The sequence below is a fragment of the Hippocampus zosterae genome, chromosome 13 (genome assembly GCF_025434085.1).
Source record: "Hippocampus zosterae strain Florida chromosome 13, ASM2543408v3, whole genome shotgun sequence".
NCBI lineage: Eukaryota > Metazoa > Chordata > Actinopteri > Syngnathiformes > Syngnathidae > Hippocampus > Hippocampus zosterae.
In genome coordinates this window covers 12,719,209-12,731,771 of record NC_067463.1, presented here as the reverse complement: position 1 = coordinate 12,731,771, position 12,563 = coordinate 12,719,209, and the positions used below count along the sequence as shown (strand labels likewise).

The following is a 12,563-nucleotide window of genomic DNA, read 5'->3' as shown; positions in this document are numbered from 1 at the left end:
GGTTTATGACTACGAATGGCAATTGAACACGCTTACCCATTGTTTAGCATTGCTGAATAGTTAAATGTTCCATTTCTCCGTGTAAAATATGCTGGTAAGTTAACATTTGCCAACTACCAGCTTAATTTAAAGAAGATTTAAAAACGGAAACTAGCGTTATATGCTTATACAGTATTGTGCTTCCTGTTAATTCGCCATCACTTGTTTATATGCCTTTCCTTTACAATACGACGCAAAAAACATTGCTGTGTGATTTTTGCACATTAGCTTTATTAAAGCAGCACACATTTAAGCAGTCACCAAACTAATAATGAGTAAAAGGTTCATTAAAGTCGTTGCCGAAATACTGCCATCAAATGTCGTAGAAGCTGACTTAAAACTAACAGCAAAACCCAACCTGCCGTGGATAAAGTTAAATAGTATTCACGTTTTGACATCGTTTGAGTGTGTGTGTGAGTGTGCGTGTGTGCGTGCGCGTGTCCGCATTTGTATTTCTTTCTGTGCGCGCGTGTTTGTGTGTGTGTGCGTGCGTGTGACTTAATGGCTCAGTGAATCGGTTTCCTTAATTTAAGGAGGTAAACATTTAAGTAACATTTGTAAAGACAGTAGTGCAGTACCGAACGGTTGCGGGACAGTTCTACTGTGCTCGTTACTGTCGGAACGTTTTAACCGATGCACAGCTCTTTTCTGTTTTCCCCCTTCTCAACGCTAAATTTAATCTCTCTCACCCCAAGGTTCACTGTGACCTTTTTATCTAGCTACGTGTTTTACTTTATTCTAAATCTTTTAGTCCATGATCATCTTTAAAACAATGTGATTTTGATGGGAAAGACGAATAATATAAAAACCGTGCGCGCAAAGCATTCTGGGTTGGTGTACTGTGCTCTAACATAATGAATCCTGTTTTGAGGCTTCCAAAATAATTTATATTGACCTTTCCTTTTGTTCTTTACTATACATAATATCATGAGGTTAGGAAAATGGTAACGAAAGTTCAGATGCACCTCAAGGTGAAAATAGTACTGACGTGAATGAGTTCCCGTCGTCGCGCATTCCTTAATTAAGACTATACTTTCAGGGATCATTTCTATAGGTTTCGACTTGAGAAATGTGTTTCTAAAGTGATTGGTCTCGCCAACCACGATGAAGAGGTACGATATCCCTTCCTGAGCGTTAAGCTGGCTTCGAGTGTTGAGTTCCTCATCTGCTTGTTGCCCTTGATGACCGTTCCATGTTTTCGCTTGAAATATGGAGGGGAAGGGATATGGTCAGAGTGGTTCTGCAGAGTCTGTAATGATATAAAACATTATTTGCCCTACTTTAAAATTAACGAGTAATCCCTTCTCATACTAAATGTTAAGAAATATTGGTCTCTGAGACTTCTAAGCAACAATGTTATCTTTTGCCAATAACTTATTGGCAATAAGATTGTTAAATAATGCAAGATTAGTCATCCATGTTCCTCCTCATTTATGTTCGATGACGGGCTAAATACTTCCACAAACGCACTCGCTCCAACTGCTTCGCGATCCGATAAACACCATCACCTTATTTGAAATTACTCTTGTTGATTAAAACTGGCCCTCGGTTAAACCTCTCCTGGCGAATGTATTAATAATGCTTTATGAAGCATATTTTCGTTTAGTAGTCTGCATACCTTACTCAATATAATGTTCTCCTAACAACTATAGCTGACTGTGTATATTGTGTTACGCATCAGAGTGTCCGGGAGGGGGCTCATTTTAAACTCTCAAAGCAGCCCACTTCAGTTCACATTTAAATGGTATGTATAGTTTTAGCCTTATTCGCGTCAGTCTAAATAAAATAACTTACCATTCCCCCCAACATTGATGTTCATAACGTATTTGACCAGAAATATAAACTGCAACCAACTGTGTTGACAAGATCACGATCAGTATTTTTTGTGGCTGACGTGTGATGATGCGCCGTAATTTAGTTGTCAGCGGCGGTTTGTTTTATATCTGTTTCCACAGAGACTGGCCCGCAATTTTGTTAAGCAGCCGTGTCTCTGTGTGCCCTACGATTGGCTGGCAACCGGTTCAGGGTGTCCCCCGCCTGCTGTCCATAGACACGCCCTGCAACCCTTGTGAGGACCAGAAAATGGATGCATGGAGTTTGCATTGTTTAATTTGAAACATAACCCTGAAGAACTGAATTTAAAAATGTGCAATTTTAATTTCAATCCCTCATTGAAAATTCAATTCTGTTAATTTTTTTCACATTCAGTTTTGCAAATACAAATTAAAAATTTCCACAGATATTCAGTTTGTTTTAGTTTTCACATTCAATTTACAAGGAAAAATCCCGATTTTTAATGTGCAAATTCAGTTCGTGTGATAAGGTACTTGAGGATGAGCAATCGATTGCAGAACTCAGATCTTCTCTTTGCCCAATCAGCAGCTTTGTTTTGAGCACGTGACACAACGCTCCGGAAAAAAAGGATATGTCATAAGCTGCTCTTAACCTTTAAATCACTCTTATTTAACCTTTGCGTACCAAACCAACGGTCAAAGAGATGAAGGGGGGCTTTCTTTAAAGTTTAGGAAATTACAGAGACTATTTAGCAACGTATCAAAACAAAGCCCCGGAGTCAGTTCGTCTCGATTTCCGTTTTTAAAACTACAATGCCGTGGCTGCATTGAAAGCGTTGTAAAAGCGCACAGCACATATCGATCGACCATAGGGTTCGGGGGTCCACAGCACCTTTTAACCTGAAGCCTAATTTGAATGGTTATAAGCATGCCAACCCCAGCCCTTTATTTTGGTCATCCTGGCTGATGTCGTGTATGACTATGATCTTTTTTCTGATTGTTATTACAAAAAGTCAAAGCATAACCTTAGTATATTAGGACCTTAGGATTTCCATTTTTAAATCTCCAGTTCACCGCATATAGTTTAAAGCTAAAAATATGTACAGGTTTTGGTGTTAGATCATTTCCAGTAGTTTCGGGATGTTCACTTTTGTCCACATCGCACAGGATTTATACTACACGTATTTAGTTAGGAAGCAGGCTTCTTCCTAAATAAATAAACCAGAAAGCTACACTCTATCTTGCTCTGTAATGTGTGTTTATGCGGCGTGCAAGTACTGTATACGTGATATAGAAAACCCAATACACATCAAATATTCAAAAAATAAAAAAATAATGACAATTAATTAACAGAATGGTTTTCTTTGCGTTCGTTGTATTTTGAAAGGACAAAGGGGAAGTTACATCTTCACTGATTGACTGCGACAAACCACGCAAAGAAGTTGCTTAAGCGTCTGTGTTGTTTTCCTTTAGTCTGAATTAGCTCACGTACCGGTGACGTTCATTTCACTCCTCAACGAGGAACATGATTAAGGGGGAACACCCTATCGAATACATTTAATCAGCTAATCAGGCACAACACGGCGACCTGTCTGATTCTGTAGCGTTGCTACTAACAAAAACGAGTTGGCAACATTATTTACTAGCTAATGGGGTTAGCTACACAAAGCCCCATTTAGCGCTCGCAGTTCAGCCGTTCCGCTTGAGTTTACATCAGACGTGTGTCTTCTATTACCAAGTTAAATCTTATTTGGTTTAAAAAGGATGAATTGGCTTTTCCCCATCTCAAAGGGTTCAGTACCTCACACTCCACTCAACAGTCTGCAACAACAAAGACAGCGACAGATTGAGTCTCTGAAAGCTGCTCATCCCAGGTAACGTTAATTGTAACCCGGACAAGTTGTTTGCTGTAAACTCTCATCCTTTCATTGTACAAGTGGTATGTGTTGAGTTATTTTAATCACAATGACATGCTAACTTTGTAGCTTCACAGAATACACGTGACTACACGTGACTAAACTGCAATAGTCACCAAGTAAACATTTAATTACAGGAGAGGAGCTACCTAGCATTGTTTACTTCTGATTAAAGATCAGTTCGAAGAGATGTTAGGACAGGTCCAAATCATCTGTTGTTACGCGAACGTTTGGCAGTTTGTCTTGGTGCTAATACTTCCTGGTAGCTCTGGGTTTGCTAATCCAGTTGTCAACGGTGACTGGCGAATTGGCGACGGCTATCTTTAGAGTTAACACGAGTTGTCGCTAGTCTGTCACGTCTTGCGATATCACTGTGTTTTACAAAAGGGTATTTTGGAGTGTGTGTTTTCTTTTCCAGTCATGTTTTTAATTATCCGGCGTATTTTACCGAGCAGATGTGATCTAAACTGATTTCTGGTCAAAGTGCGCGCTCACAGCAGCGTGAATTCAGTGGTTTGGTTTCCATTTTGGTTGAAGCTGATTCAAATGATCAGGATCGTTATGAGGCTCTTGCAAAACTTGTTGATGAGCTGAGCATTTGAATCAGATGTGTTGGAGGAGGGAAAACCCCAAAAGATGCCGGATGCTGACCCTCAAGGAGCAGAGTTTGAGACCCATCCTTCTGATTTTCAGTTAGTTTCAGAAGCCACCATGCCTCATGTACTATTGGACTAGAATTATGCTGAATATTTACTTGAACATTTACAATGTAAGTACCTCGAGTTTCAAGTCCCCCCCTCCCATTCAAATGGCCCTTAAAAGCATGCTTTGTTGTTTGTTTCAATTAAGAAAAACACAGGCAATTCTAGAATTTCATCAAATTTTCCAAATTCTTGGTGCGGTGTGCTGTACTCATGTCGAAGTGGACATTCCAACATGATTCCCCGTTGACAGCCTGTAACTTTCAGGAAATCTTGTCAAAATTCTCCTGCAAATACCTCCATCTTGGCAGCTCTCGACTTGACTGGATTTTTGTCTCTCAACAGCATTGCAGAAATCCAGAAAGATGTGGAATACAGGATTCCGTTTACAGTCAACAACTCCACCATCACTGTTAACATGTGAGTTCACATTTGCAGACTTAGTTGGTTTCACAGGCATATAAACTAAATAGGCCACACGGATTAGAAAAGGGAGTTTTTCTATGTCTAATACTGGCCTAGTTGTATAGAGGGTCATAGAGGTAAGAGGGTCGATTGCTGATATTTAACCCTTCAAACAGTTTTGAAATTCAATACTCTTGCATTGATTTTTTTTGTACATGAAATACAGGAAAAATAGTCTGTGAACAAATGGAACAACTTGAGAGACAAGTCTTGTTCTTTCACAGGGTAATTGTTTGGTTTGGCCACATTAGTATCAGTCACCAATGTAGTCAAGCTCGAATGCTTGTGACAGACGTTACCTCAAACACTGTTAACATATAAACTATTGCAATAGCTTATTATAGTATTGATGTCTAATTTAGAGAGAGGTCTATAAAGTTTAATCTAGGGTCAAACTGAGACTGTCACACTATTTGCCTCCAGTCTTCTGCCACCTCAATTCCCTCAGGAGAAGCCAGTGGTTAGCATCTACCCTCCTGTTGGTCACCATCTTGTCGACAGCAATAATGGCACTTTGATCACAAGTCCCCTCATCACTAATGTAAGTATTGCTGGGACATTTTCAAATGGTAAAACTATCGTTAAGGGATTTAGCTCTGAATTTGATCCCTATCAAGACTGCAATACTATTAGAAGTATTTATAGTTGTCCCGATCTGAGCACATGTTCGGAAATTCGGGTGGATCACATAATTATCATCGCTATTGGGTGAAAAATGCTACTTTAAAAAATCTTGTTAATTTTAAAGGTCACAAAGCATCATTGCAGAGATATTGCCAAAATGGCACAACAATCGCTTAGTTTTACATGGAGTGAAAGAGAAATCCCCCAAAATGATTGCCATCAATTCAAGTTGCAACTTATTAAGCCTTGCATTACAGCACCCACTTGTTCAGGGGCTGACCCTATGATTTTGGTGGCCCGAAACAAGATTTTATATGTGGCCCCAAAACACTTAGACTGCAGCTGCGAAATCATGCACATTGTTCATAACTAGATGACGCGCGCGCGCACTCCTTCGTTCACTCAGACCATTCGGAAACTCACAGATGTGGGCAATTTACAAAGTTTTGCCAATTTCTCATTCATCATCCCTCACCTGTCCATCATTGTCAGTCCGTCATTTTTTCAAACCAAGCAGAGTAGCCCGTCATGTTATTTTAACAGCGCTTCCGTCTGTAAAATTAAACAGTCTTGACAGTCCGTCTATTGTCAGTCCATAATTCCCCAAGGTGTCATTTCCGCAGAGCACGGACCAGCCCTGCAACTGTTCATACGTGGGCTACAAAAGACGAACACACGTACGTTCACTAGCATTGCAGCATGAGTTGACAAAAGAAAAGAATAGCAAAACAGGCGCTGTCAGATGACGTTACTTCGAGGCGACACATTGTAGTTTTCTTGCTACACTGTAGCAACACTACTAGCAAGAAAACTATTACTACCCAAATGACCATTACAGCAACAGATGGGATGATGTTACGAAAGGATATCAGAAACGTGAAACTGACGTCTCAGGACAGAGATAATGCAATTAGTTCATCATACAGTTCTTACCATCCTTTTTGTTGTAGTTTGGCATGCATTCAGACCTGGGTAAGGTAATTCAAAGTCTGCTGGATGAGTTCTGGAAGAGCCCTCCCGCCCTGATGTCCACTGGGCCGTCTGGCTTTCCATAGTGAGTTGGTTCCATATCTATGCACCACGGATTTAAAAAAAATCACTGCAGCTTTTATACGGAATGAAAAGCAAATGTACACAATGCATATGACTTTGAGGTCCCCCTAATGTATTGTAGTTTTAGAAATTTTGAGCAAAATCACTAAAACCTCAAACGGACCCTGACAAACTCCAACACGAACACACAATAACACAAACACACATTTTGCTACTGTCGCCAACAGTCACATTTGTTCGCCCCTCAGTGGGATAGGGGATTTAAGGATGATTAGTAACTAGGTTCGCTTCATCATGCTATAGTTATAATAACTATTTCTCAGAAACACATATGGCCTAGTAATTCCAAAAGCCTATTAACTTAAAAGAATGTATGCTTTCAATTTCTCATTTGCCAACATTAAATTCAAAAAGACTTTGTAGAACAAATTGTTTCAAGTCAGGCTTGCGTATATACAGTATGTATAAAGCATGTGTACAAGTAAACGGTTGCATTAATTGAGATACAAATGAAAATGATAGTTTGTAGGAACAACTTAAGTAAACAACAATATTTTTGTAGGGTGAAAATAATGTGAGTAACATTTTGGTATTTGATCTAATCAACAGCAGTATGTACAAGCCATCCAGTATTCCTCCTTACCCGACTCAGGGTTACCACTTTGGTTCTCGACATGTTGGGCAAAGTCAGACACCACCTCTAGCGCCGGCTCCCTCTGGAGTTGGACCGGTGCTTCATCCTGCAGTTGATGCTGTCCATGGATCCCCTCGAGGTCCAACACCTTATGGTCTCATTACTGACCTGCCATTGCCCGTACCCGTTGGAGACGTACAGGTACATTGATGAAGAATGCCTCAAGATGCTAATTTGTTCTCCCGTTTCAAAGCACTTCTTGGGATTTAGGGTTTGCTTCGGTTTCACCGAGACAAGGTTGTAAATAAAATTGTAATTAATTTAGCCCCTAAAAATCCCCAAATTAGCCACACCTTTGTCTGTGTTGCAGGGTTCAGAAATGTTGCAGGTTACAGTCGGGAAATTGCTGTGCACAATGTAGCAGTAGAGCTGGATCATTGATACAATTTTTGAATGACTTTTTTTAGAGGCTGGCTTTCACTTACGTATTTGCATTCTCATCCATTCTCATCATTTGTCTTTTCAGGCTGGCCTGAATGGACATATGTATAAGATGCCTGAGATTCCAGAGTCTTTTCCTGAACTCTCTGACTTGAAGTAATTTATCCTCAAGTGTTAAGACATTATTCAAGTACATTTGATTGAGCGAAATTGAAGAATATATTCTTCTTCTTTTGTTGTCTTTGCTGCGCCTTTCCCCAGTCCAACTCAACTATCCGACATGTCAGAAAATGAGGATGTTTTACTGAGATTCTTCATGACGCTGCCACAGCTCCAACAAGTCACAAGTGATAAAGAGGAACTGGTCACTAACATTGTGGATATGGCAAGTATGTTCCTCTTCCAACTCTGAACTTTATCTGCTCAACCAGGCTGGTTAGAGAAGCTCCCACCTGGTAAAACGTGTGTATCTCATTTTTTTTCCAGAAAGAAATCTGCAGATGGAGCCACAGCTGGAAGAGAAAAGACAAGAAATTATCTACAAGGTTTGATATTATTATTCCAAATAGGTGAACTCAAAATGCTCCAATTGTTTCTGTTTTCTATCACATTCCCTCTCGTGTGTTCAGTTTGAACAGTTGACTCAACTGAAGTTTGCCTTTGAGGCAAAGATGCAGAGACAACATGATCTGAGTGAGGTAAACCTCATTGTGTGACTTTCGCGACATTGCAACGTGGGGAATCAAGCAAAGCCAGTTTCATGTGAAAGAAATTAAACGTAAACCTTAGACATTAAATGTATATCCAGTGTACTATTTTCGCTACAAAAAACAATATACAAGTTTTTATTGTAAAGATTTTTAGAATATAATACCTACAACTGACTGCTGGACATTTCCTAGGCTTACATAATTGCACACTGCTCTCACCCTCTCAGCGCTCAACAAATGTACAAAGCGAATCAAAAAAATATAATCTGAGCTGTATTAGTATTTTGCATTTTTATATTCATTTCATATGAGGAAAGCAAATTTAAGTTTATTTGGCATGTGGCTGACAGAGCGTGAAGCGTGTGTCAAAACCACACAGACTGACATGCACCCCACAAAATAATTGTCACACGGACGATGCTCTCTACAGAAGCCACCCACTAACGTAACATCTTTACAGTAGTGTTAATGTTAATCCTAACATTACATCCCTGCAGGTGGTTACTGTTGTGGCTTGTTTGTTACCATGATGACAAGTGCAGTATAGTGAAACACTAACCTGTTACGTCCGCGTTGTTCGATATAGTTTAAAAAAAAAGACATGTCAAAACAAACAAAAATATCCCTCCATCCATTAACTGAACCGGTTTAATAATTGGCAGATATATGTTTGACAACACGTCAATTGGAGATGTGGTGTTGTCCAATATTCTTGCTGTCCACTTGCCATCTCACCAATCATCAAATAACAGAATGGGGGGAAAAGAACGCCGATGATTGAATGAGAATATCCCTGTCCAAGTGAAGTGTATTACTTCAAACCTACTGTACGTATTAATTGTCGGTGGCCAATATTTTGTTCATTTCCCTTCATCAATACATAAGCCGTGAATGAGCACACTTTGGCTAGTCATTTGGATGCCTAAGGCAATCATAGTCAGAGCTCCCCCCACTTCTCTGTACCTTTGCTCATTTTTAACAAAATGTGAGTTATTTAATATATGCCACTTTGTAACACATTTAAAAAGCAGGACAAACACATTGTAACACATTTAAAAAGCAGGACAATCACGTGACAGTTTACGGAACCATCGAAGACTCTGAATATAAATGTTTCGTATCAATTAAAGAGCATGAATTTGAGAGAAAAATCGCTTCCAGTATTTGTACAAATGAAGGAAGCTAATTTAATTTCTTTCCTCCATACAGAGCTGTAGTCTGAGTTCTCTTCAGGCTCGGTTAAAGGTTGCAGCTCATCAAGCTGAGGAGGACTCTGAAGCGACCGCTGAAAACTTTTTAGAGGGACGCACCGACATCGACGAATTCCTGACCGGCTTCATGGAAAAGAGAACGGTGAGCTAGTGACTGGTAATAAAAGTCACTGGGGGCCATATTCTCCCATGTGCGTAAAAGGAGAAAACTAAGCACTGTTGTGGCTTCCTGAATTCTCCCAGCCATCTAAGTCTGTCATTTGCACACCTTCATGCCAGAGATGCACTCTGAAGCAACCCTACACTGTGGGGGTTCCCCATCAAATAAGGGCCTAGCTCACATTCTGCCGTCGATATTTCCACTTTTTCTCTTAAGTGCTTAAAATGGTATAGCACGTTAAGTCTTCCTGTGAAGTGCCAGTTATCATTCAAGGTACATATGCAAACCCAATTCCAATGAATTTGTGTGTCTTATCTTTTGTTGTTAGAACTTTGCGCCGGTCATCAAATTATGTATGTGTGATAATGTGACTCGTCTGGTCCGTGGCACAAGGAAGTTTGTGCTCCATTGATCTGTAGAATGACTAGACAATTTTTTTGGATGGACCACCAAACATGCATTCAGGTGGAAATTGATTTTATTGGATATATTTCCCAGGGAATAAAACCCACATGGTTTCCTTCAAAGTGTCATTGTATTAGCCGCAGTGGGGTGCACTAAGGCATTTTCACATTTAGCATCTGCTAAAATGTACGAAATGGATTTCAGTGTCATTCAGGAGTTTCAGTCAAACTTGATGCCTTATAATTTGCAGCCAACCTCGGAATTCAAAAGAATTGCACCTGCTCTGTGTTTTTGCATGTATTCCCTGATTAAGCATAGTGCATGTGTCAGCAGTCTGGACAAGAGAATGCGTGCAAATGAAAAGTGCGGACCCCCAAGACTCGTGGGTGAACAGGAGAATATAAGAAATATATTGATTGCCGTTTTGTTACTGCACAGCTTTGCCACAGCAGAAGGGCGAAAGAAGAGAAGTTGCAACAGTCCATCCACACACATGAACAGTTTTCTACCACCCACTAGAACACAAGGTACGCCAACAGTGATCTCATTAGAACCTTATGCAGGAAAACACAAGGGCTTGTTTTATGTTTTGAGTAAATTATAGCGATTCACTGTTTTCCACAGACATTTTTGTGGTCAAAATGTGACTCGTATTGTGTTTCGGCCAACGGATCTCTTTATTAATATCCTTCCTTTGCCGTCACTAAAGTTGAATATGTTTATGTCAGCGGTGTCAAGTGGACTAATATTGCACTTTATAATCTGGATGTAGAACAGCTTAAAAAAAAAGATAAAAAAACAAAGAAAAAAATGTAAAATTGGTTTAGAGGGGAAAAAACCCCCAACAAAAATAATAGACTTTTACCAGGACCTACGGGTTGTGAAAAGGTGCGCTTTGATTCAAGCATGTTAGCACAGACTTCTGTGGGCTTTTGAGGGCTGACAGCCGAAACTATGAGCAAGGTAAGAGAACTTCTCTTGACACACACACAAAAATGCGTCTGGCATGAGAAATATCAATTTATCAAATTACCATGCGGATAATAATTCCAATTTTGGAGCATGGATGCCTCCTAATTGGGAGAAACACAAAGTACATGAGGGCAAAAGAAATTCAGCTTTGGAAGGTCGTTTCTGTTTGGGAGGGTGCATAATATTTGTGCGTGTATGTGTGTTTTACAGTACCGTAATAACATGGAACGTGACTGCTCTATTAAAATACTTCCTTTTTAAGTGCAAGATATACGGACGGGTATTACTTATCATAGGATGTCTGATGGGAATCATGATAGCCATCCACAGCCGTGCGATTCTTGTTACAAATTGACAAATACATGTGCTGTACTGTATTTTAACTGACGTTTATACCAGTGACAGCTGGCACACTTATTTTCACTCCATGATTTCTTCTCAGGTTTAGCGTTCTCTCAGTCAATTGCTGCCAACCAAAACTATGAAGACACAAGATGAGCACCCTAAGTCTACATTGGGCACATTTAAATCCAGCAAGCCCAGAAGGCCTTTTTTTCTGACATCTCAGCTCTAAAACTAAAGTCTGACAACATGAGAGGAGCACACAGACTTGGAGATCATCACAGAAGCAGGAGTGGTACATGCTTTGAGGTCTCTTGACAAATTATTGAAGTTGAATCGTGTTTTGAGTTCTTGTGATTGCACATACTGTAGGGTGCTTGATTAGTGGTGAGTGGTTGAATGCTTTTGGAAGAAAGTGCAAAATATCATTTGACAGTATTACCGGGGATATTCGCTTTTACTTGTTTTCAATGAAGCAAAAATAATGCTATGATCATTCTGGTGGTTGGGGGGGGGGGGGGGAGTGGAGAAACAGAGCTCAACGATCACTTTTTGCACTCTTTCCTGGGGCGGGGAGCAATGCCAATTTGATTGTCCCATAACCTGACGGTTTTCTTTCCTTTGATTGAATTGATTAAGTTGGGAACTTAACACAGACAAACAAGATCAAGATCATGTAGTGATCGTTTCTGGAATTGAAATTGTATCTTTAGAAAGACAAACATTGCCCAACGGTCTCTTGGCAACCAGTCAAGCCTTTACCAAGCCTCTCAGTCATTCGGTTGGGACGGCTGCCCTGCAACACAGATGAAGATGCGCACTAATCAAGACAAGCATTATTGAAAATGGATGGACAGAAAGGCAAACCAAAAGTGCTCCCTCAACATGAACAATGTGTTAAAACACTAAGGCATCTCCCTGATTACACTAATGATTTATTTACTGTATGTGGCTAATTTATTTCTTCAAGTTAATGCAAGCCTCTTTTGAAGCAGTTGTTGCTGTAGGTCATCCCGCTGAATGCCGTTAGTAAGGGCTGTATTCAATGATGCAGAGAGGATGACATGTTCTAATGTGCCCTCACAACCCAAATGCAG

The 12,563-nt window shown here is 40.0% G+C and overlaps 1 protein-coding gene and 1 non-coding gene across 3 annotated transcripts; both read left to right on the top strand.

Annotated features, from left to right (window-relative positions):
• The first annotated feature begins 1,062 nt into the window (after positions 1–1,062).
• On the top strand, positions 1,063–1,278 carry LOC127613939 (small nucleolar RNA U3). The gene has a single exon (XR_007966375.1). It is a non-coding gene; the product is annotated as a small nucleolar RNA U3 (small nucleolar RNA).
• Positions 1,279–3,236: 1,958 nt separating this feature from the next.
• On the top strand, positions 3,237–11,948 carry vps37a (VPS37A subunit of ESCRT-I). Of its 2 annotated transcripts, none has more exons than XM_052083555.1 (12): positions 3,237–3,706; positions 4,795–4,869; positions 5,338–5,455; positions 6,489–6,592; positions 7,204–7,426; positions 7,752–7,822; positions 7,928–8,055; positions 8,153–8,211; positions 8,296–8,364; positions 9,586–9,729; positions 10,591–10,679; positions 11,567–11,948. In XM_052083555.1, the coding sequence occupies exons 1-11, from the start codon at positions 3,597–3,599 to the stop codon at positions 10,669–10,671; spliced, it is 1,182 nt and encodes a 393-aa protein (XP_051939515.1). In that variant the 5' UTR covers positions 3,237–3,596; the 3' UTR covers positions 10,672–10,679; positions 11,567–11,948. The 2 variants fall into 2 exon arrangements, with proteins under 2 accessions (XP_051939515.1, XP_051939514.1); XM_052083554.1 differs by having other exon boundaries at positions 3,238–3,706; positions 7,201–7,426.
• Positions 11,949–12,563: the final 615 nt, after the last annotated feature.

Coding starts and splice junctions, on each gene's coding strand:
- vps37a (XM_052083554.1), top strand. CDS start 3,597: ATGAATTGGCTTTTCCCCATCTCAAAGGGTTCAGTACCTCACACTCCA. Junction 6,593..7,200: donor GGGCCGTCTGGCTTTCCATA/GTGAGTTGGTTC, acceptor TCTAATCAACAG/CAGTATGTACAAGCCATCCA. Junction 9,730..10,590: donor GCTTCATGGAAAAGAGAACG/GTGAGCTAGTGA, acceptor GTTACTGCACAG/CTTTGCCACAGCAGAAGGGC.